Consider the following 22,590-nt stretch of genomic DNA (forward strand, 5'->3'; position numbering starts at 1 on the left):
TATAGAATTCCAAGTGTATAAATGTAAAACTCAGTGGTCATAACAAAGGCTTTGATCAGTCTTATGTTAAATATTGCCTTTTTATAAATGTGCAGTCATTTCTCTATTTGGTTAATATCTCAGCTTGTTTGTTGTGAATATAGTACTAAGGAACCAACATAAGTTTCTATCCAAGCTAATAATGATGAATACTTATGATGTAAAAAGAAACCTAGGATTAGAGTCAAACAGCCTGGGTTAAAGTCTTGGTTCTGTTAGTTACTGTTCGTGTAACCATGAGTCAGTCTTGGTACATTTCTGAGCTATTATTTCTTCATTTATAAAATATATCTACCTCATAAGATTGTTAGACTATACTACTTACTTTACACAGTCGTTTGGAGGCCAAACCAAAAAAAAAAAAAAAGAATGTAAAGTATAAAGTGATGTATAAATGTGCATGATAAGCATTTGAAAAATGTGTTAATTATAATAAAAGTCTATGTATAGCAGTCCCTATAAAAGATGTTAAAAGCTTTAGAGTTCCCATTATGTTATGTATTTTTATTCAAAAAAGTTCCAGGAAAATAGTGGATCATAGGGGCAGCTAGGTGGCACAGTGGATAGAGCACCGGCCCTGGAGTCAGGAGTACCTGAGTTCAAATCCGGCCTCACACACTTAACACTTACTAGCTGTGTGACCCTGGGCAAGTCACTTAACCCCAATTGCCTCACTAAAAAAAAAAAAATAGTGGATCATAGAAAGGTCTAAATTTTTTACACCACTAAATATTGAGCACTTACTGTGTGTAAACCACTTCGAGAGAAGGGCAAATAAAATGATAAAGAAGATGGGCAAGCTATCATGTGAAACTATATTGAAAAAGATTTAAACTTTTCAATTTGAAAAGACAAAGCCCTAGTAGAAATCATGAAATTTATAACCAAATCTCAGAATATTAGAACTAGAAGAAGTTTTAAAGGGGCAAACTTAGTATGCTTATTTACTGAATACTTTATTGGATCTATATTCTCATTGATCATCACTTGTCCTTTACAATCTATCTATTTTTTATTCAGTGAGACTTTGGCCTGTATCCCAATGTAAATCATCCATAGATCCAACTTAACATTCTGGAGCTTTTCTGTAGGTACCATTGTAGTATACTGGCTAGCTATCCTTTGCTTAATGTTGGCCGCAATCCTTTTCCAGGTAAAAGTCTCTTTGATGTCATTTTCACAACTCCTTGCATAGACTGTGTCATTGGTAATTTGCTATAGTCTATAAACATTGCATGTCTTTTTATTACCCTTTAGGTGACCTGCGATTTTGCTTTTTTCAAGTATTGGGTATTCTGTCCTATGGCTGTAGGTTATATTACATCAATATAACACCTCATGGACTTTTATTGGGTTTGGGAAATTCCAATATGTGAAGCTTTTTTTTTTTTTTTTTTTTTTTTGGTGAGGGAATTGGACTTAAGTGACTTGCCCAGGGTCACACAGCTAGTAAGTGTCAAGTGTCTGAGGCCGGATTTGAACTCAAGTCCTCCTGACTCCATGGCTGGCACTCTATCTACTGTACCACCTAGCTGCCCCTAATATGCGAACTTCTTGACCAATGTTGATTATAACCCATCAATAACTTCTTGTTATGAAGAATTGCTCATCCTGAAGTTATAGATAGTAAACATCAGAAGCAGGATTTCCTGATAGTAGATTCGTCAATCTATTCCCTAAGATTATTGGTGTTAAAAATAAGGCTTTCTGTTTTAGGTACAAACTAATGATCAGGAAAAGCACTCTATAGTTTCCCAAATGCAATTAAGGGGGGCAGCTAGGTGGCACAGTGGATAAAGCACCGGCCCTGGATTAAGGAGGACCTGAGTTCAAATCCGGCCTCGGACACTTGACACTTACTAGCTGTGTGACCCTGGGCAAGTCACTTAACCCCCACTGCCCCAGAAAAACAAAAACCAAAAAACCAAATGCAATTAAGCCTGATCTCCTCCTCCTCTTCTTTCTTCTTTCTTCTTCTTCTTCTTCTTCTTCTTCTTCTTCTTCTTCTTCTTCTTCTTCTTCTTCTTCTTCTTCTTCTTCTTCCTCTTCCTCTTCCTCTTCTTCTTCTTCTTCTTTTCTTCTTCTTTTCTTCTTCTTCCTCTTCTTCATCTTCCTCCTCCTCCTCCTCCTCCTCTTCCTCCTCCTCCTTTTAAAATTTTGTTTCTGGGTCCGGCTCATTGTCTATTCAACAAGATATAATGATAGACCAGCTCAAGAGACTTTTCCATCCAACTACATGATCTAGTCAGGACATTACACATTCTTTGTGTGTTTAATTTTTCTTATGTAAATTATCAGGCTAAAATCTTTTGAGTGGTAGTAAATTTCAAGGTTCATTAGTGTTTTTGTTCTTGATTTGATTAAGGTAATGTCATTTGCAAATAGCATCTGGAGGAATACACCAGCTATAAGGAATCCCTTTTCTATTTGAACTCTGTATTGGACATTCTTCATGGAAGTGAGAAATACCTTTGATGAACAAACTTTCCCCTTGATAATAATCAGGTCACTAAACATGGTAGTATGGTACAGTAGAAAGAAGACTGACTTTAGAATCAGAGGAACAGGGTTAAAAGCCCACCTATGACAAATTCTACCTGTGTGACCTTGAAGAAATGACTTAAATTCCCTGGCATTCTGTTTCTTCATCTATAAAATGAGGGAGCTGAACTAAATGGCCGCTGATAGAAATTAGTATATTTATAAATGAGACACATTTTTAGGTAGATATCCATAGCTATATCCTTTCATATAACCCAAAACAAACTTTTCCACCAGTTAAATAAAATTTTATATATATTTTCCATATAATTTCACTAATCCCAATTTATGAGAATCATTAATATAATTAATTAAACTGATATAGGTAAATAAGGTCCAGGCTGCCCTATCCTCTGAAGAAAAGGAAAATGATTTTTATTGTTGCACTTGGCTTCTTTGGTTTTTTAATTAATATTTTCCATTTCTAAGATACATAAAGAATGTGGTATGTTAATTCTATTATGCTATTATTTGTATCAACTCTCTATGATGTATATATTGTATATACATAATTTGTTAGCTAAAAGTCTTTGACCAAATCTGGAACAAAACCCTGAACCTGTCAGTCATGTTTCAAATAAGGAAAAAACACTTATTTTGGAAAATGTAGTCAATAGATGATCCAAGTTGAAAAATAAAAGTGAGTCTTAAGATTAACTATGTCCCACTAACCATTGTGTCTTATTCTTGTATAGTAATATTAAAATAAAATATTCATACTATGTGCTTCTGGGTTTCCACACAAAAGTAGTATCTTTATTTCTTAATACAGAGTGCCACCTATAGGGCTTCCAAGAAATTAGGACCTACAATTTCATGTTGTGGTATAGGGTTCTTTTGAGATCAACAACTGATAAATTCCTTTCTGTTTTTCTTAGAATTATTCTCAAAACCTATATTAAAAAGTTAGCATGTTCTCAACCATATTTAAATCACAAAGCATACATTTTAGTTGCTCTGCTACATTAAAAAAATTAATTCATAAACTCATAGATCTAGAGCTCAATGGTGTGTCATTTTATAGGTAAGGAAGCTGAAGCCTAAGGAGACAGTAGGATTTGTACTCATGGAGTCTACAATTTGAATCCTGGCTTTATTACTTGATATTTTTGTTACCATTTTATCTCTCTGACCTTCAGTTTTCTCATCTACCAAATAAAAAATTTTAATTTCAATTCAAAATAAATCTAATTTATTAAATGATTAATCTCTAAAGTCCCTTCTACCTAAGACCTTTAATAGTTGTAACATCTACCGTATTTCCTGGTGGGAGATAATAATGAAGGAAAAAGGAAGAGATAGTTGAATCATAAAGATGTAGTTCTTAAAAGAATATAATAATAATGTTGAAAATGTTTTGTGAGCAAATTTAAGTAGTATATATATTACATGGTTCATTAAACCAGATCCTCACATAATGTTTCCATGAGTTCTGTTGTGGATACACAAGTAGTTTGTTAGGATGAGATCCTTTTGGTACTTCAGAAAAAAATTAAACCCTTTTGTCCACCACAGTTGAAAATAATTCTCCTTCATACTACAATTGATCATCAATTCTGCCTCTGTAAACCAAAAATGGCATACTCTGCAAACCTGAACATAATCATGAATCATTAAAAAAAAAAGACATCTAACAAAAGAGTCATTTGAAACATTCCTGCAAAATATGTGTGTGTGTGTGTGTGTGTGTGTGTGTGTGTGTGTGTGTGTGTGTGTGTATATATATATATATATTATATAAACAGAAGTGAGTGGATCATTCAACTAGCAATCCCTTCTTTCCCCCAGTAGAATCACAGAAAAAGCATAAACATGCCTACTAAGAATAAATAATGAAACAAATGGCTGTACCTTTAGGGTTTTTTTTAAAGACCTATCATTTTAAAAAATAACAACAGAGGAACTATAAAGAGTTTCTTTAAAAGTACACAAGGTAAGAAACAAAGAATGAGGGAATTTAAAGAAATAGGAGAAGTGATGTTAGGGAAACAGACCTAAAACATGGACTAAGCCCCACATCCCCCTTACAAGGGAATTAGTGTATTTTTGGAACTAAATTGGAGAGTCTTTATAAACATAATCCTGCCTTAGGAGAATGGAAATGTGAGCTATAGAGGACAGTTAATACTCAGAAGGGTGGGGAGACAAGGACCTAGAGATGAAATAACAATAATAGCTAGCATTTATGTAATGCTTTAAAGTTTGTAAAACACTATGATATAGCAAATATTATCTAGTTTTATCCTCCCAACAACCCTCGGAGACATTATTATCCTCATAATGATAATGATAAGGAGACTAAGGGAAACACAAGTATACAAACCAGTTCCTCAGGCCAAATTTGAACTAAAGTCTTCCTGACTCAAGTCCAGTACTCTGTTTATTGTTCCGCCTAGCTGCCTGTGAGATTATTTAGCACATAGGAAGGGGAATAATTATACTGAGGGCAGAGAGTAGAACTAGACCACACATTTGGGACATATGATAATTACTGTCGTGGGACAATTTTTCTATTAACTATTACTTCTCTCATAAATTGATGCCTCTAAGGGTGAGGCATAACAGGGAAAAAAAAAAAAGGAAAGTGGAACAAGATCTAAGAAGACATTAACAAAGAGATTGCTTAGAAGTAGTTCAAACTTGGGAAGCTAGGTGGCACAGTGGATAAAACACCGGCCCTGGATTCAGGCAGACCTGAGTTCAAATGTGGCCTCAAACACGTGACCCTTACTAGCTGTGTGACCCCAGGCAAGTCACTTAACACCCATTGCCCCACAAAAAAAGAAAAACAAACAAACAAACAAACAAACAAACAAAAAAGAAATAGTTCAAACTTGATATTTCAGAAATTCCATAAGGAATATTGTCTGCCCTTCATTTTTGAAGACCATTGGCATCACTGGATGATGATTTGTGCATGAATTGGATTTAAATGAGGCAGGATTACACATTCTGCCTAGGGAAGTCTTCATATCCTTGGAAGTAACACATCAACAGGTTTGAGGCCTGTTAGTTACCCTCAACCTGATTTAGCCCATCTCCTGAGACAGTTTACTGGGCTATAGCTGCTGCATATGCCACAGCTTCTTGGAGCCACAGGTGAGAGTTGGGTGAATCAAGTAGACGCCAAAGGTAGGTGAGGAGGCCTAAAAAGGGCTTGTCAAACCCTCACACCAGAGGTGCTAGTCCTCTTGAATACCCCATGCACCCCACAAAGTGACTAAAGAAGGAATAGCCATGTATACCATTAATTAAAAAAATAAAACTTCGGGGCAGCTAGATGGCGCAGTGGTTAAAGCACCAGCCCTGGATTCAGGAGTACCTGAGTTCAAATCCGGCCTCAGACACTTGACACTTACTAGCTGTGTGACCGTGGGCAAGTCACTTAACCCCAATTGCCTCACTAAAAAAAATAAAATAAAACTTCAGAACAGAAAGGAAATAAATCAATGAAGAGAACAAGATAAAGAAAACCTTCTTAGAAAAAGGCACAGGTTAAAAAAAAGAAAGCAAAATAATCTTACAAATAAAAACTTGGAGAGGAGAAGGGGAAATTTTGAACTAATGTCTGAAAGGGGCAGAAAAGAGACAATAATAAAAAAGGTCAGCCTTATTCAGAATAACTATAAATTATGTAAAATATTTGGAAATAAATTGCCAAAGTACACTCAATATCTGGAGAGTTTCAATTACAAAATGTTCCTTAAATGTTCCTCATTCAAGAACAACTTAAATAGAGGATTATTCAAAGCTCATGGCTAAATAAAAATTCTACCAGTTAATTTACTGATTTAATGAGATGCCAAGCAAACTACCAGAGGGAGCTAGATAAAATAATAACAATTCATTTGGCAGGGCAGAAATCCAGACTACCAAGGGAAATAATGAAAAAAGGTGAGAATGAAGGGGGAGTAACACTTCTAGACCTTATGCTTTTCTATTCAATAGTAATCATCAAACATATTTAATATTGGTTTTTAAAAATAGGAAAATAGATCATAAAACATACTAGAAAAGGGAGAAATGACAGGTTACTATTCAATAAACCACAAAACATAAATTACCTAGGAAAAAAGTCCCTATTTGATAAGAGCTACTGTGAAAACTGAAAAGAAGTCTGGCAGAAATTAGACTTAAACCACATTATCACATGAGCTGAATATTAAAGACTACATTGTAGAAAGTTTTAAGAGATAAACAGATTATATACTTTTCACAGCTATTGGGGGTGGGGTGAGATGTTAAATTCGTAACCAAATAAGGGATAGAGGAATTACAAAAAATATAGTAGATAGTTTTGATTACATGAATTTAAAAACCTTTTACATAATTTAATATATCTAGGGTAAGAAGGGGAGTGGTTGGGGGGGGGTTGTGTCAAAGATCTTTTATAAGGAGTTGACATCTGTGAGAAAATAATGGGATTTGGCAGATATTCAAAGGCTCACCTGGAGATTAATCTAAACTGATTGAATTAAGTGAGAGTGATTGACTTTGCTGATTAGCCCACTTCAAGTTAATTAGATTGTAACCACACCTGGCTGTCCCTTAAAGAGGTATTGTTCTCATAAGCTAAGGACTTTGAACTCAATTTGAGACTACCTTCAAGTCCAGTGAACCAATGGATTTGGATGATGCCAACCAATCAGCTTGAAACAGTGTGTAAGGACCACCTCTACCCCAGACCTATAAAAAGCTTCCATACTCAGTTGCTGAATTTGTGGTTGAAGCTGGCTCGTGGCAGAGGACTTGAGAGGAAGACCAGACCAGGCTGGAACTCTAGGCTAGATAGACCTTTTCTTAACTCCACATGTTCTTTTTTCTCTAATACCTAGTATGCTTTAATAAATGCTTAATGCCCAAAGACTGGTACTAAAGCTTCTAATTTAAGGCGACCACACATTTAGATTTTAAACATCACACATCCAAGCTATATATACACACAAATATAGAACTAAAAGGTTTTCCCAGTAGAGGAGGGATTAAAGGATATGAGCAAGCAAAAGAATTCCAAATCATTAACAGCCTTATGAATGAATGCCCCATATAAATCAGTACAACATGAGGTTGTACCTCATACTCAACACAATAGGTAAGATGGGAAAATCTGTGTTGGAGGGATTCTGGAAAGATGGCCATACTAATTAGTTAGCTGTAAATTGGTATTATATTTTAGAAAGCAATTTGGAATTATGCAAATAAAGTGACTGAGGCTCCAAATCTGCCAAATATGTAGCAACATTTTTGTTGTATGAAAAAAGCTAGAAATAAATTGTGTTATGAATGTTCTGAAATATTAGTTATGAAAAATGAGAAGAATAGTTGTCAGTCAGCAAATTATTATTTATCAAGCCTGTACTCCATGGTAAGCACCATGGATCCAAGGGAAGTCAAAAGATAGTGCTTGCTTTCTAGGGTAAACTAGAGGTAATGTACAAAGGAAAGGCTTTAGCATTAGAAGGGATTGGAAGAGCCTTCTTAAAGAACGTGTGATTTTAGCTAATATTTGAAGGAAGCTTGGGGAGAGGGGTGAAGATAAGGGCAATAGGGAGGTCCAGGAAGGGAGGATAGCAAGTGAAAATGACTAGAGTTGAGAGATGGAGTGCCTAATACAAAGAATGGAAATGTCAGTTTCAATGGATCACAAAGTACATGCCAGGGTATAAGGTATAAAAATACTAAAGGTAGGAAGGGGCCAGGTTATTGAGGGCTTTAAAAAGGCAAATAGAGGATTTTATATTTGATCCTGGAGGTAATAGGGAGACACTGGAGTTGACTGAGTAGTGGAGTAAAATGGTCAGACTTATGCTTTTAGAAGATCAGTTTGACAGCCAGGTAGATGATAGAATGGGGAGAGGCTTGAAACAGGAAGATCAGCAGGCTATTGCAATGAACCGGGTGTAAGATGAGGAGGGTCTATGGCAGGGTCTTGGCTAAAAAAGAGTGTGTCCAAAAGAGATATTGGGAGAGGTAGAAATGACAAGACTTGGTAGTTGATTGGATATAGGTGGTGAGTGTGAGGAGTTGAGAACACCTAGGTTGTGGTCATGAATGACTGAAAGGATGCTGGTGCCTTCAACAGTAAGAGGAAAGTTAGGAAGAGGGGAGAGTTTAGGGGTAAAGAAAATTAATTCACTTTTGGATGTGTTGAGTTTAAAGATGTCCATGGGACATCCAGTTCAAGACGTTTAATAGGCAGTTGGAGATGTGATATTGGACATCAGCAAAAGGTAAGAATAGATTTGAAAATCATTAGCCTGGAGAAGAAAATTGACTCCATGAGAGCTAATGAGATCATCCAGTGAAATAGTATAGAAGGAGAGAAGAGGGCCCCAAGGTAGAATATGAGGGAAAACCAACACTTAATGGACTTGACCTAGATGAGATCCACCATAGGACTGAGGAGAGGTCAGACAGGTAGGAGTATCAGGGAAGAGCAATGTCATGAAAGCCAAGAAAAAAGAGAGGATCAAGAAAGTGATCAGTACTGTCTAATATATAGAGAGAGGTCAATGAGGATGAGCATTGAGAAAAGGCTATTTGAACTGAACAAATCGTACTCTATGTTGTGATGGAGTACTATTGTACAGTAAATGACAAGGGGATAGTTTCAGAAAAACCTGGGAGTGCAGTGAGTAGAACCAGAACATTGTACACAGTAACAGCAATATTGTAAGGATGATGAACTTTGCTACTCTAATCAGTACAGTGATCCAAGACAATTTGAAAGGACTCATAATTTTTTTAAATGCTATCTACCTCAATATAGAGAGAACTGGTAAACTGAGTGCATATAGAAGCATACTTTTTTCATTTTATTTTTCTTGCCGTTTTTCTGTTTTGCAAAAAAATTACACTTCACATGTGTAACTGATATTGGTTACCTTTTCAATGGGGAGGGGAGGGGCTGGGAAGGGAGAGAGAATTTGGAAGTCAAAATTTTTTAACTGTTAAAATAAATTAATAAAGCATAATTATTTTTAAAAGGAGAAAAGACCATTCAATTTGGCAATTTAGAGATCATTGGTAACTTTGGAAAGAGCAGTTTCAGTATACTATCTGGGATAAAGAAACTGATGCAAAGATTTAGACAAATTGATGCATAGTGAAGTAGCAGAGCCATCAAAACAACAACTACAACAACATTGCATGGAAAGACCAAATCACAAAGTAATCAAAACTGAATGTTGTGAAATTATAAAAAAACAATCAGTAACATTTAAGTGCCTGCTCCATGCCAAGCACTGTACTAAGCATTGGTATACAAAAACAGGAAGAAGACAGTCCTTGCCTTCAAAGAGCTTACAATCTAATGAGAAACAACATACAAACAGATATTCAAAGCAAGCTTTATGCAGGATAAATAGGAAATAACAGAGGAAATGCATTAGAATTGAGATGGCTTGGGAAAGGTTTTATGTAAAAGATGGGATTTTAGTTGGGACCTTAAGGAAAGCAGGGAAGTCAGTTGGTGGAGTTGAGGAAGGAGAACATTCTAAGCCTTGGAGCTAGCGAGATAAAATGCTCAGAACCAAGAGATGCAGCATCTTGTACTTGCAAAACCAAAGAGGCCATTGTCACTAGATGAAAGAGTGTGTTATGTAAAAAGACAGGAAAGTTAGGAGGGGGCTAGATTAAGAAGAGTTTTGAATTTCAAACAGAGCATTTTTAATTGTATCCTGGGAAAAACAGGGAGCCTTCAGATGTCATGATCAGACTTGAATTTTAGGAAAATCACTGGTGACTGAATGGAGGGTGGGCTGGAGTGGAGAGAAATTGGAAGCATTCAGAACTACCAGTACTCTGTTACAGTAAGAAAAACAGGAGAAATATGAAATATATCTCCCTCTGCTTCTTAGCTGAGGTTAGGGTGTGTTGCCTATAACATCAATTTTTTCCAATTACATATAAAGCATTTTTTATATTTGTTATTTAAAATTTTGAGTTCCAGATTCTCTCCTTCCTTCCCTTCTTTCCCTCCTCATTGAGAAGGCAAGCAATTTGACATATTCATGTGCAATCATGTAAAACATTTTCAAATTAGTCATGTTGTGAAAGAAAACATATGCCCCCAAAAAAGTAAAAGAAAAAGAAAAGAAAAATGATATTTTTTTAAAAAAGTAAGCTTCAATCTGCATTCAGACTCCACCAGTTCTTTCTCTTAAAGTGAATAGCATTTTTCATCATCAGTCCTTTGGAACTGTCTTAGATCATTGTATTGCTGAGAATAGCTAAGTCATTCACAGTTGATCATCCTTATAATATTGCTATTAATGTGTGCAATGCTCTTTTGGTTCTGTTCACTTCACTTTGTATCAGTTCATGTAAGTCTTTCCAGGTTTTTCTGAAAGCATCCTGCTCATCATTTCTTATAGCACATTAGTATTCTATGACAATCTTCCACCACAACTTGTTCAGCTATTCCCCAATTGATGGGCGTCCCTCCAATTTCCAGTTCCTTGCCACCACAAAAAGAGCCCTACAAATAGTTTGTACACATAGGTCCTTTTCCTTTTTCTTGTTCTTTTTGGAATACAGACTTAGTAAGGGTATTCCTGGGTCAAAGGCTGCACACAGTTTTATAACCCTTTGGGCATCGTTCCAAATTACTTTCCAGAATGGCTGGATCAGTTCAGAACAGACACACCATTAGTGTCCCAATTTTCCCACTTCCCCTCCAACATTTATCATATTTCTTTTGTGTCATATTAGCCAATCTGATAGGTTATAGGATGGTAACTCAGAGTTGTTTTAATTTGCATTTTTCTAATCAATAATGATTGAGTATTTTTTTCATATGATTATAGATAGCTTAGATTTCTTTATCTGAAATCTGCCTGTTCATGTTCTTTGACCGTCGGGGAATAACTTTTATTCTTATACATTGGATTCATTAAATTTTTCTACTGAAACTACTGTAAAATTATCCCCCAAGTTTTTCCTGTTTTTATTTGTGCAAAAGCTTTTTTAATTTAATATAATCAAAATTATCCATTTTGTATCCTGTAATTCTCTTATATTTTGTTTGGTCATAAATTCCTCTCTTATTTATGGATATGACAGGTAAACTATTTCCTGCTCCACTAACTTGCTTATGATATCACCCTTTATGTCTAAATCATGTATCTGTTTTGACGTTATCTTGGTATATGGTGTGAGATGTTGGTTTGTACCTAGTTTCTGCCAAACTGCTTCTGAGTTTTCCCAGCAGTTTTTGTTAAATAATGAATTCTTGTCCTGAAAGCTTGGATCTTTGGGTATATCAAACACTAGATTACTGTAGTCATTTACTGTTGTGTTTTATGTACATAATCTATTCCATTGATCCACCACTCTATTTCTTAGTACCAGATAGTTTTGATGATTACCACTTTGTAATATGGTTTGAAATCTGGTACTATGAGACTTCCTTCACATTTTTTTTTCATTGACTACCTTGATAGTCTTAACTTTTTGTTTTTCCAGATGAATTTTGTTTTTTTTCTAGCTTTATAAAATATAGATTGATGACTGTGGCACTGAATAAGTAACTTAATTTAGGTAGAATTGTCATTTTTGTTATATTGACTTGATCTACCTATAAATAGTGAATATTTTTCCAGTTGTTTAGATCTTAGTGTGAAAAGTGTTGTGTAATTGGGTTCATATAGTTCCTGGGTTTGTCTTGGCAGGTAGGCTGCTAAGTATTATATATTGTCTACAGTGATTTGAAATGGAATTCATCTTTTGCTGCTGGACTTTGTTGGTAATATATAGAAATGCAGATGATTTATATGAGTTTATTTTGTATTCTGTAACTTCTCTGAAGTTATTGATCATCTCAGCTAGTTTTTTAGTTGATTCTCTAGGGTTCTCCAAGAATACCATTATATAATCTGCAAAGAGATAGTTTTGTTTCCCCATTACCTATACTAATTCTTTCAATTTCTTTTTCTTTTCTTATTGCTATAGCTAGCATTTCTACTATAATATTAAACAATAGTAATGACAATGGGCATCCTTGCTTCACCCTTACTTTTATCTTACCCCATAATAATGCTTGCCAGTGGTTTTAGATGGCTCTTTGAAAGCTCCATTTATTCCTATACATTCTATTATTTTTAATCAGAATGAATATTGTATTTTGTCAAAAGCTCTTTTTTTTTTGCATTTATTGATATGATTTCTGTTGATTTTGTTCTCGATGTGGTCAGTTATACTGATAGTTTTTCTAATACTGAACCAGCCTTGCATTCCTGGTATGAATCTCATCTGGTCATAGTGTATGATCTTTGTGATATATTGCTGAAACCTCCTTGCTAGTATTTTATTTAAAATGTTTTGCATCAATATTTATTAGGGAAATTGTTCTGTAGTTTTCTTTCTCTATTTTTACTGTTCCTGATTTAGGTATCAGAACTGTATTTGTGTTGTGAAAGGAATTTGGTAAGACTTCTTTGCCTATTTTCCAAATAATTTATATAGTATTGGAATTCATTGTTTTTTAATTTTTTAACAGAATACACTTGTGAATTTATCTGACCCTGGGAATTTTTTTTCTCATAGAGCTCATTGATGACTTGTTCAATTTCTTTTTCTAAGATATGATTATTTAAGTATTCTATTTCTTCTGTTAATCTGGAATAACATTTATGTAAATATTCATCAGTTTCATTTACATTATTAGATTTCTTGGACAATTGTTACATATAATTGGACAAAATAGCTCCTAATAATTGCTGTAACTTTATCTTCATTGACGGTAAATTCACCCTTTTCATTTTTGATACTGGTAATTTGTTTTTCTTCTTTAAAAAAAATCAAAATAATCAATGGTTTTTCAATTTTATTCTTTTTTTCATAAGACCAGTTCCTACTTTTATTTATTAGTTTAATGGTTTTCTTACTTTCAATTTTGTTAATCTCTCCTTTGACTTTAGGGATTTCAAATTTGGTGTTTAATTGGGGATTTTTACTGGGTTGTTTTTTTTTAGGTTGTTTTTTTTTTTTAAGTTGCATGTATAGTTCATTGATCTGCTCTTTCTTGTTTGTGTTGGTGTAATGTGTTTAGAGATAATACATTTTCCCTCTAAGCATTGCTTTTGCTGAATTCTATACATTTTGGAATGTTGTCTCACTGTTGTCATTTTCTGTAAAGAAATTATTCTTTGTTTTTATAATTTATTCTTTTACCCATGCACTTTTTTAGGATTAGATTATCTAGTTTCCAATTTTCATTTATTTATTTTTGTTGGTGGGGGGCAATGAGGTTTAAGTGACTTGCCCAGGGTCATACAGCTAGTAAGTATCAAGTGTCTGAGGCTGGATTTGAACTCAGGTCCTCCTGAATCCAGGGCCAGTGCTTTATCCACTGCTCCACCTAGATGCCCCCAGTTTTCAGTTTTTAATAACTAACTGCTGCCCATTTTAATGTAATTTTTATTGCATTATGATCTAAAAATTATACATTTAATATTTCTGCTTTCTTCATTTGATTGTGAGGTTTTTGATACCATAATACATGGTCAGTTTTTATGTAGATTCCATGTACTGCTGAGAAAAAGATATATTCCTTTCTAATTCATTTCAGTTTTCTCCAGAGGGTCATATCCAACTTTTATAAAATTCCATTCATCTTAACTTTTTGTTTACTTTTTGGTTAGATTAATCTAGTTCTGAGAGGGGAAACTTGAGGTCCCCCAGTAGTGTAGTTTTACTATTTCCTCCTGTAACTCATTTAATTTTTCCTTTAAAAATTTGGGTGCTATGCCATTTGGTGCATTTATGATTATTATAACTATTACTTCATTATCTATAGTACCTTTTAGCAAAATATATTTTTCTTCCTTATCTCTTTTAATTAGGTCTTATTTTGCTTTTTCTCTGTCCAATATCATGATTGTTACCTCTGCTTTTTTTTATGTCAGCTGAGGTGTAGTAGATTCTGTTCTAACCCCTTATTTTTAATTTGTTTGTGTCTTTCTACTTCAAGTGTATTTCTTGTAAACAATAAATTGTAGGATTCTGTTTTTAAATCTACTCTATCTGCTTTTGTTTTATGGGTGAGTTCATCCCATACACATTCATAGTTGTGATTACTAACTGTATTTCTTTCTCTCCATCCTTTTTTCCACTGTTTATCCTTTTTCTCTTTCCTATCACCTTGTCCCTCCTCAAAAGTGCTTTGCTTCTGACCACTGACTTCCCCAATCTGCCCCCCTTTACCCTGTCTTTTATCTCCCTCCCTTTCTAGTGTACTACAAGGTAAAATAGATTTCTGTACCCAAATTAATGTGTTAATTCCCTCTTTGAGCCAATTCCAATGAAAGTAAGGCTCAAGTGTTTCCCACTGCTCCCATCCCCTCTTGTTCTCCACTCTAAAAGGTCTTTTGTTGCATCTCTTTTATTTAGTCCATTCTATTTATCCCTTCCCCCTTCTCCCTATGCATCCCTCTTTATCATCCCTTATTTTTTTGAAATCATCTACTCATATTCAACCCATACCTATCACCTCTATGGATACTCCTAAAATTGACTTAATAATAAAATTCTTAGGAGTTACAATTATCATCTTCTCATGTAGTTTAACCTTATTGAATCCCTTATGATTTCTCTTTTGTGTTTACCTTTTTATGCTTTTCTTGAGTTTTTTATTTGAAAGTCAAATTTTCTATTCACTTCTGGTTTTCATCAGGAATGCTTGAAAATCTTCAATTTCGTTAACTTTCTATTCTTTTTCCTTCAATGATTATATTCAGTTTTGCTTGGTAGGTCATTTTTGGTTTTAATTCTAGCTCCTCTCCCCTCCAGAATATCATATTCCAAGCCCTTTGATTCTTTAATGTAGAAGCTACTAGATCTTGTATTATCCTGTTTGTGATTCCATGATAGATATTTGAATTGTTTCTTTTTCACTTTTTGGAATATTTTCTCCTTGACCTGGGAGCTCTATAATTTGGCTATTATAATCTTGGAAGTTTTCACTTGGGGATTTCTTTCAAGAGGTGATTGATGGGTTCTTTCAATTTCTATTTTACCCTTTGCTTCTGGGATATCAGATTAGTTTTCCTTTATAATTTCTTGAAAAATGATATCTGAGCCCTTTTTTAATCATAACTTTTAGGTAATCCAGTAATTCTTAAATCATCTCACCTTCATCTATATTCCAGGTCAGTTGTTTTTCCAATAAGATTTTTCACATTTTCTTTTTTTGTTTTGTTTTGTTCTTTTGATTTTGTTTATTGTTTCTTGAAGTCTTGGAGTCATTAGCTTCCACTTGCCAATTCTAATTTTTAAGTAAGTAATTTCTTCAGTGAATTTTTGTATATCTTTTTTCCATTTGGCTAATTTTGCTTTTTAAGGAGTTCTTCTCTGCAGATGTTATGCCTCTTTTACAATTTTGACCTAGTCTCTTCTATAAGGTGGGGTTTTTTTTTGTTTGTTTGCTTGGTTGGTTGGTTTGATTTGGTTTCGGATTTTTTGGTGCCTCCTTTACCAAGCAGTTGACTTTTTATTCCTTGTTTTGTTTTTTCCCCTTGGTTTTCTTGTTTCATTCTTGTTTCTTTTCCCCATGTTCCCTCTACTTATTTAATTTTTTTTAAAGATCCTTTTTGTGCTGTTCCAGGGCCTGAGACCAATTCACATTTTTCTTTGAGGCTTTGTATATTTTGATTTCATTATCTTTTTCTGAGGTTGTCACCATAGTAACTTTCTATTGTCAGGTTCTGTTTTTGTTTTTGTTTTGTTTGTTTTTCCAAATTATTTCTTGACTTTTAACTTTATGTTACAGTTTGACTTATCCGAGGGTAGAAGGGGAAATGTCCCAAACTTCAGGTTTTTTGAGCCATTCTTATGAGAGCAAGCTATGGGGTCTGTAAGCTCTCACTTCATCCCAGGTGGCATGATCTAAGGAGAGGAGTGATCATTGCTTTTCTGGTCCAGTATCTTGTCTGTGAATGACCACAAATACTCTTTTCCATCCTGGAACTTACAGGGCTGCCACTCCTGCTAATACCCCTCCTTGGCCTGGGACTGTGTCTGGGAACTGTGTATGGGCAATGTAACAGAGTTCTACCAGTGCTAACAAAGGATTCTCTGTAATCTTCTCACCAGTTGACTTGATCTCCTTACTCTCTGTGGGCTGAGAGCTTCAAAAGCCACTGCTATCACCACTAATTCAATTACCCCTAAAACCTGTTGCTGGCTAAAAGTGGCTTCTGTTGGACTGAGCGCTACTCTCACCCCAGTGGGATAGACCTTTTTAGACCTTTCTTGCTGGCTTTCCAAGTGTAGTTAGGTTGGAAAATTGTTTCATCCCATCTTTTTTTTGGTTCTGCCACTCCAGAATTCATTTTGAGTTGTTTTTTTTTTTTAAACAATTTTTGGAGGTTAATTTGGGAAAACTCAGCTACTTTGCCATCTTCAGGTTTTGTTTTGTTTTGTTTTTTAATAAGTTTTACTGAATTTTTTTTCTCTTCAAATTTTTTGTGGTCTGTTATAAGGGATTGCTATGAGAAAGGAAAGAAAGGGATACAGTGGAAAATGTAGATGTAAATACAAAAGATATCAACAAATATCTTTTTTAAAAATATAGAAATCTCAAATACACACATATACATACACACCCAAATATATTTTTAAATGCTTTCCTTAAGAAGAGAATTAGGAGGTGCTGAACATGGCAATCACCAAATAATATTAGAAAGAAAATCTTTGTATTTTAACAGATTTTGAGTGGCCAATGTGGGAATCATTTCAAAATCAATTATCTGTCTATTCTAAGAATATTGGCTTGTTAGAACAAAGATAAAAATCAATACCAAATTAAAAATAATCAAAAGGAGAATATGTAGCATGAAATCTCTCCAATTTGGGGGAGGGGGTGTGCAGGGCAATGAGGATTAAGTGACTTGCCCAGGGTCACACAGGTAGTGTCAAGTGTCTGAGGCTGGATTTGAACTTAGGTCCTCCTGAATCCATGGCTGGTGCTTTATCCACTTCACCACCTAGCTGCCTTCTCTCAAACCTTTTCTTTCAGCAATCTGTTAGCCACTGAAAAAATTAATAGAATAGCACACATTAATACTGACTGTTTAACTAATATAAATTTGTCTCCTCGAGGAGGACTAAAGAGCCTAGAAAATGTTTTAGCCAGAGAAAATGTGATCTTCTTTCCATGCAGAGAGCTATGACAGCTAAAAATAGCACTTGTTTGGAATATAGACTCATTTGTAAAATCCAGATGCTGGAAGATTGGAAATAGTATAACCTCATGAAACAACAAGAAGCATTGGAGAGAAAACAAATTTAAAGAAATCTTAGAAAAAGACCTGTCTCCGCACATTCATCCTGAAGGCATTTAAGGATGATAGACAAAAAGCTAAACATCAACAGGATTTTTCCATTAATAAACTCATTGTTCCATTAGTGACATTAGATCTACTACATTTAGATTCTAACATCACAGGCCCAGATGAACCATATAAGGAAATAGAATTGGTGCTAAAGAAAACAAGAGTAGAAGAGCAGCTGGATTAGATCATATATACACAGAAGTTTAAGGAAAACAATTTTTTGTAATTGATAGTTATTGATATGTTGGTCTTATATAACCAAGATTTCCCCCTGTATTCTTCACTTTTTACTTCTCAGAGAGCTATTTCTTATAACAAAGAAAGTTGGAAGGAAGGAAGGAAGAATAGGAGAAAATTTCATTAAAACAAAATCAAGGGGCAGCTAAGGTGGCACAGTAGATAAAGCGCCAGCCCTGGATTCAGAAGGACCTGAGTTCAAATCCAGCCTCAGACATTTGACACTTGCTAGCTGGGTGACCCTGGGCAGGTCACTTGGTCCCAATTGTGGACACCTTTTTTTTTTTTTTTTCAGAGCAATGAGGATTAAGTGACTTGCCCAGGGTCACACAGGTAGCAAGTGTCAAGTGTCTGAGGCTGGATTTGAACTCAGGTCCTCCTGAATCCAGGACCAGTGCTTTATTCACTGTGCCACCTAGCTGTATTGGACACTCTTTTTAAAGGAGGAGCAGGAAGTGTTTTCTCATCTCTTCCTTTCTGCAAAGATTATTTGCAATTTCAAAGCCTCTGGTTCCTCTTGTTTTGTAGTGTTGGTTCTTTCCATTTATATTATTGTAGTGAGTGTATATATTGTTTTCCTGCCCATACTTACAGTTTACTTCGGTTTATTAAAGTTTGTCCTTGTTTCTCTGTATTTGTCATGCATATTATTCACTATTGTTATGTATCTACTTAAAAAAGCTTAATACAGTATTAGTTTGCATTACTAAAAATATTGTCCTAAATAAAGGAGGTTATAAACTCATTGTATTCTATATTACTAAAACTACATCTGAAATACTATGTTCAGTTCTTGGTCCCACATTTAAGGAAGGTTATTAACAAATTGATCCTTGTCCAGGGAAAGGCAGCAAAAATGATGAGGGAATAGAAATCAACGTGTGGATAGTTAAGTGAAGGAACCAAACCTGCTTCATAGATAGAAGTTGTGAATGGTTCTAAAATGGAGAACTAGCACTAGGAGATGGAAATCATGAAGAGCCAGATTTCATCCCAGGATAAGGTTCAATTTCCTAATAATTATTCCAGAATGGAATAAAATTTTTTTTAAAAGTTGCCTTGTTAGAGCATGAATTTCCTGTCACAATAGGTATTGATTGCTACATGTAAAAGATAAGACAGGGCTTAAACTAGGTGATCTCTGTCTCAAGATTTTGTAATTCTTTGGAAAATGGATTATTGCTTTGTTATGCACAATTTGATGTCTGAAGATTTTTTAAAAATAGAAATTCTAGTCACTTAAATATAGTTTTAAAATATAATCAGTTATGCTTGTTTTCATTATTTTTCAGCTTGTGGAGAGACTCCAGAACAAATTAGAGGACCAAGCGGGATAATCACAAGTCCAGGGTGGCCTTTTGAATATCCTGCCAGAATCAACTGTAGCTGGTATATACGGGCAAACCCAGGGGAAATCATTACTATAAGGTAATTTTGATGTTTTATCATATTAATATGTAACTTTTATTGTACATTCCATTACCAAATTTCTCTGCTCAACATTTAATAATGTAATAGCATTAGTTACTTTTACTTTTAAAATTAAACATTGCTGTTCAGTCTTTTTTTATTCATCTAACACTGATAAGGTGAATTTCCCTTTATACAAAAAGATAATGCTTCTAACCCATCTCCATTAGCGCATGCATTGAATATAGGAAATTATTTTGGTGATAGGTTTGTATTGAGTTATGCAGACTCCACTTGTTCCCTTGTGGCCACAGAAACTCATATGTAAGACTGCTGGCAGAAGGCGGAGGTGTCCTTTGGCTACAGAATCACAAAATGGCTCATCAACAATGGGTTCATTTAGTCTTATTAACAGACTCCTAACCCACTGAATTAACCAACTTATGAGATAATGTTTTCATTTTTCTTTCAATAAATAAGCATTCAGTTCAACACAGATTGAAAGTGCCACTTCTTTGCAAGGCACTTATATGAATCTTTTTCTCCTTCCCTAACCCCCTTCTTTGGTTTCAGTTTTATTGATCTGTTTGGTTTTTACATTACATGCATTTATAGATTGTTCCCACTTAATCAGAGGTTTCTAGTCAGAAACGTAAAACAATTAAGCAAAATTAATAATACACTGACCTCATCTGAAAGTATATACATTTCATATCTATCTGTAGCATCCCATAAGTCTCAGGTTTTTTTAATCAAAAGAAATCTGTCTGTCTCTCCCCCTCCCCACTCCATTGGAAAAAAAGAAAAAAATAGATTTCTCATAACAAATATGCATAATGAAGTATAAAATGGTCATTGTATTGATCATAGTTCTTACACCTTGCAAAGTCATTTGTTTTTACAGTGTTGTTGTCATTGTATAATTATTCTCCTGCTTCTGCTCATTTTATTGATGTTATAGTTTGCTCACTGCATCAGTTCATATAAGCCTTTCCAACTCTTTTTTAAATCATCTATTTCCTTATTTCAGGTAGACCAATAATTTTCAAATTATCTCTCCTGGACCTGTTTTTCCAAGAAGATATTTCACATTACCGTCTATTTTTTTATTCATTTGGATTTGCTTTATTGTGTCTTGGTTTCTCATAAAGTCCCTGGCTTCCATTTGTTCAATCCTAATTCTTCGGCAATTATTTTCATCAGAGAGCTTTTGTACCTCCTTTTCCATTTGGCCAATTTGGCTTTTCAAGCTGTTGACTTTTTTCTCATGTCTTTCCTGCGTCCCCCTCATTTCTCTTTCCATTTTTCCCCTATCTCTTTCACTTTATCTTCAAAGTCCTTTTTGAGTCCCTCTGTGGCTTGAGACCAATTCATATTTTTCTTGGAAGCTTTTAACATCTTCCTCTGAGGGTGAATAGGTTCTTTTTATAACTTCTAGCCTCTTTTGAATTCAAGTTAATGGGCTAGCTGCTCCCAAGAGAGAAATGTACCCACCTGGTTTTGCCTTTGCAAAGAGGACATCTATGGAAGTCATTGAGTATAACCTATGGATTGATAGGCCCTTTGACTTACTCTACCGTATGATAGCCTCCTATCCCAGGCTATATCCTTCCAAAGGACCGTACTCGGGAACAGTCCTAGCCTGCTCTTCTACCTATTTGTACAGTGTTTTGATTATATTTCCGCAAGATAGCCCTGTATAAAACTTGTGGTTGTCATTGAAGGTTACTTCAGGGCTTTTATGAATTCCTTCCCCACTGTCTGTGATGAGATCCTAAAAGAATTGTCTAAATTTTTGTAATAGTATAATTAAATTTATATATATATATATATATATATACATATATATATATACACACACACACATATATATAATGTAATTTTCCTCCCAAAATTAATGGAAAAAAATTTTAAATGAAGAAATCTATAGCCCAATAAATTCTAAATTTTAACTTAAAAAAAAATAAATTAAACCCCTTTTCTAACTTATATGGTTATGTAAATTCACAGATTCTTGACAGACAGGATGTTATATGGAGCTTTCCTGATTCAGGGATACATCTCTTAGATCAAGAAAAACTAAATCAAATGAACAAAACATACTTACTATGAGGCATTCACAGTACTGGAATGGAGAACAGGATTATGGCTGTCTAGCTCTGAGCTTCACAACTGAAGAAGGATGTGAAAAGCTTGGAAAAGATTCAGTATAAGGCCAAAAAATTAATAAAGGGATCGAAAATAAGATTTATAAAGAAAAGTTAATGAAATTGGACCAATTCAACCTATAGAAGACTGGGAATTGATTTAATAATGGTCTCATTCGACAGACTCTTACCCAGAGGATAGTGAATAGCTATTCTGTATCTCCATGTAGAATAGGAAAAAAGGAAAGAAAGAAAATATGCTTAAATTGCAACTGAAGGATTTGGGTAAGATACAGGGAAGAAATTCGTTACTTTTCTGGCAGTTAAACATTTGAATAGTTCCTAGAGTAGGTTGGATTCTCAAAGGTTTGGCTTAAGTGCAGTTTTGTCTAAAAGCAGAAAAATAAATCAAATAAACTGAAGGTAAGCTTTTCTGAATTTTATATGTACATATGTGTTTGTATGTGTATATATGTGTAAGTATGTAGTCTAAGTATTGTCTTCATGAATTTAAGCATCATCTTAATATAATTATTTCTTGAGAAAAGTGTTTTCCTTTTAAGAAATCTGCATTTCCTCATTCACTTAACTTGTTACAACTCTATTATTTCTTATTTTTAAAAGCGTATATCTAGGGGGCAGCTAGGTGGTGCAGTGGATAAAGCACCAGCCCTGGATTCAGGAGGACCTGAGTTCAAATCTGGCCTCAGACACTTGACACAAGCTATGTGACCCTGGGCAAGTCACTTAACCCTCATTGCCCTGCCCTTCCCCCCTCCCCCCAAAAAAAAGCATATATCTAGCAGCTCAAAAAGAGCTGGTGACTAAGAATTGGAAATCAAAGGAATGCCTATCAGTGTGGGAAATGGCTAAACAAGCTATGG

At 34.6% G+C, this 22,590-nt stretch overlaps 1 protein-coding gene across 2 annotated transcripts in view; it reads left to right on the top strand.

Moving 5' to 3' along the window:
* LRP12 (LDL receptor related protein 12) overlaps positions 1-22,590 on the top strand; it is a 135,823-nt gene that overhangs the window by 85,124 nt on the left and 28,109 nt on the right. For both annotated transcript variants that reach the window (XM_043974746.1, XM_043974755.1), the window contains one exon: positions 19,442-19,577. In XM_043974746.1, coding sequence (XP_043830681.1) covers positions 19,442-19,577 — 136 coding nt within the window. The remainder of the gene's footprint in view (positions 1-19,441; positions 19,578-22,590) is intronic.

The sequence above is a fragment of the Dromiciops gliroides genome, chromosome 1 (assembly GCF_019393635.1).
Source record: "Dromiciops gliroides isolate mDroGli1 chromosome 1, mDroGli1.pri, whole genome shotgun sequence".
In the NCBI taxonomy this organism is placed as follows: Eukaryota; Metazoa; Chordata; class Mammalia; order Microbiotheria; family Microbiotheriidae; genus Dromiciops; species Dromiciops gliroides.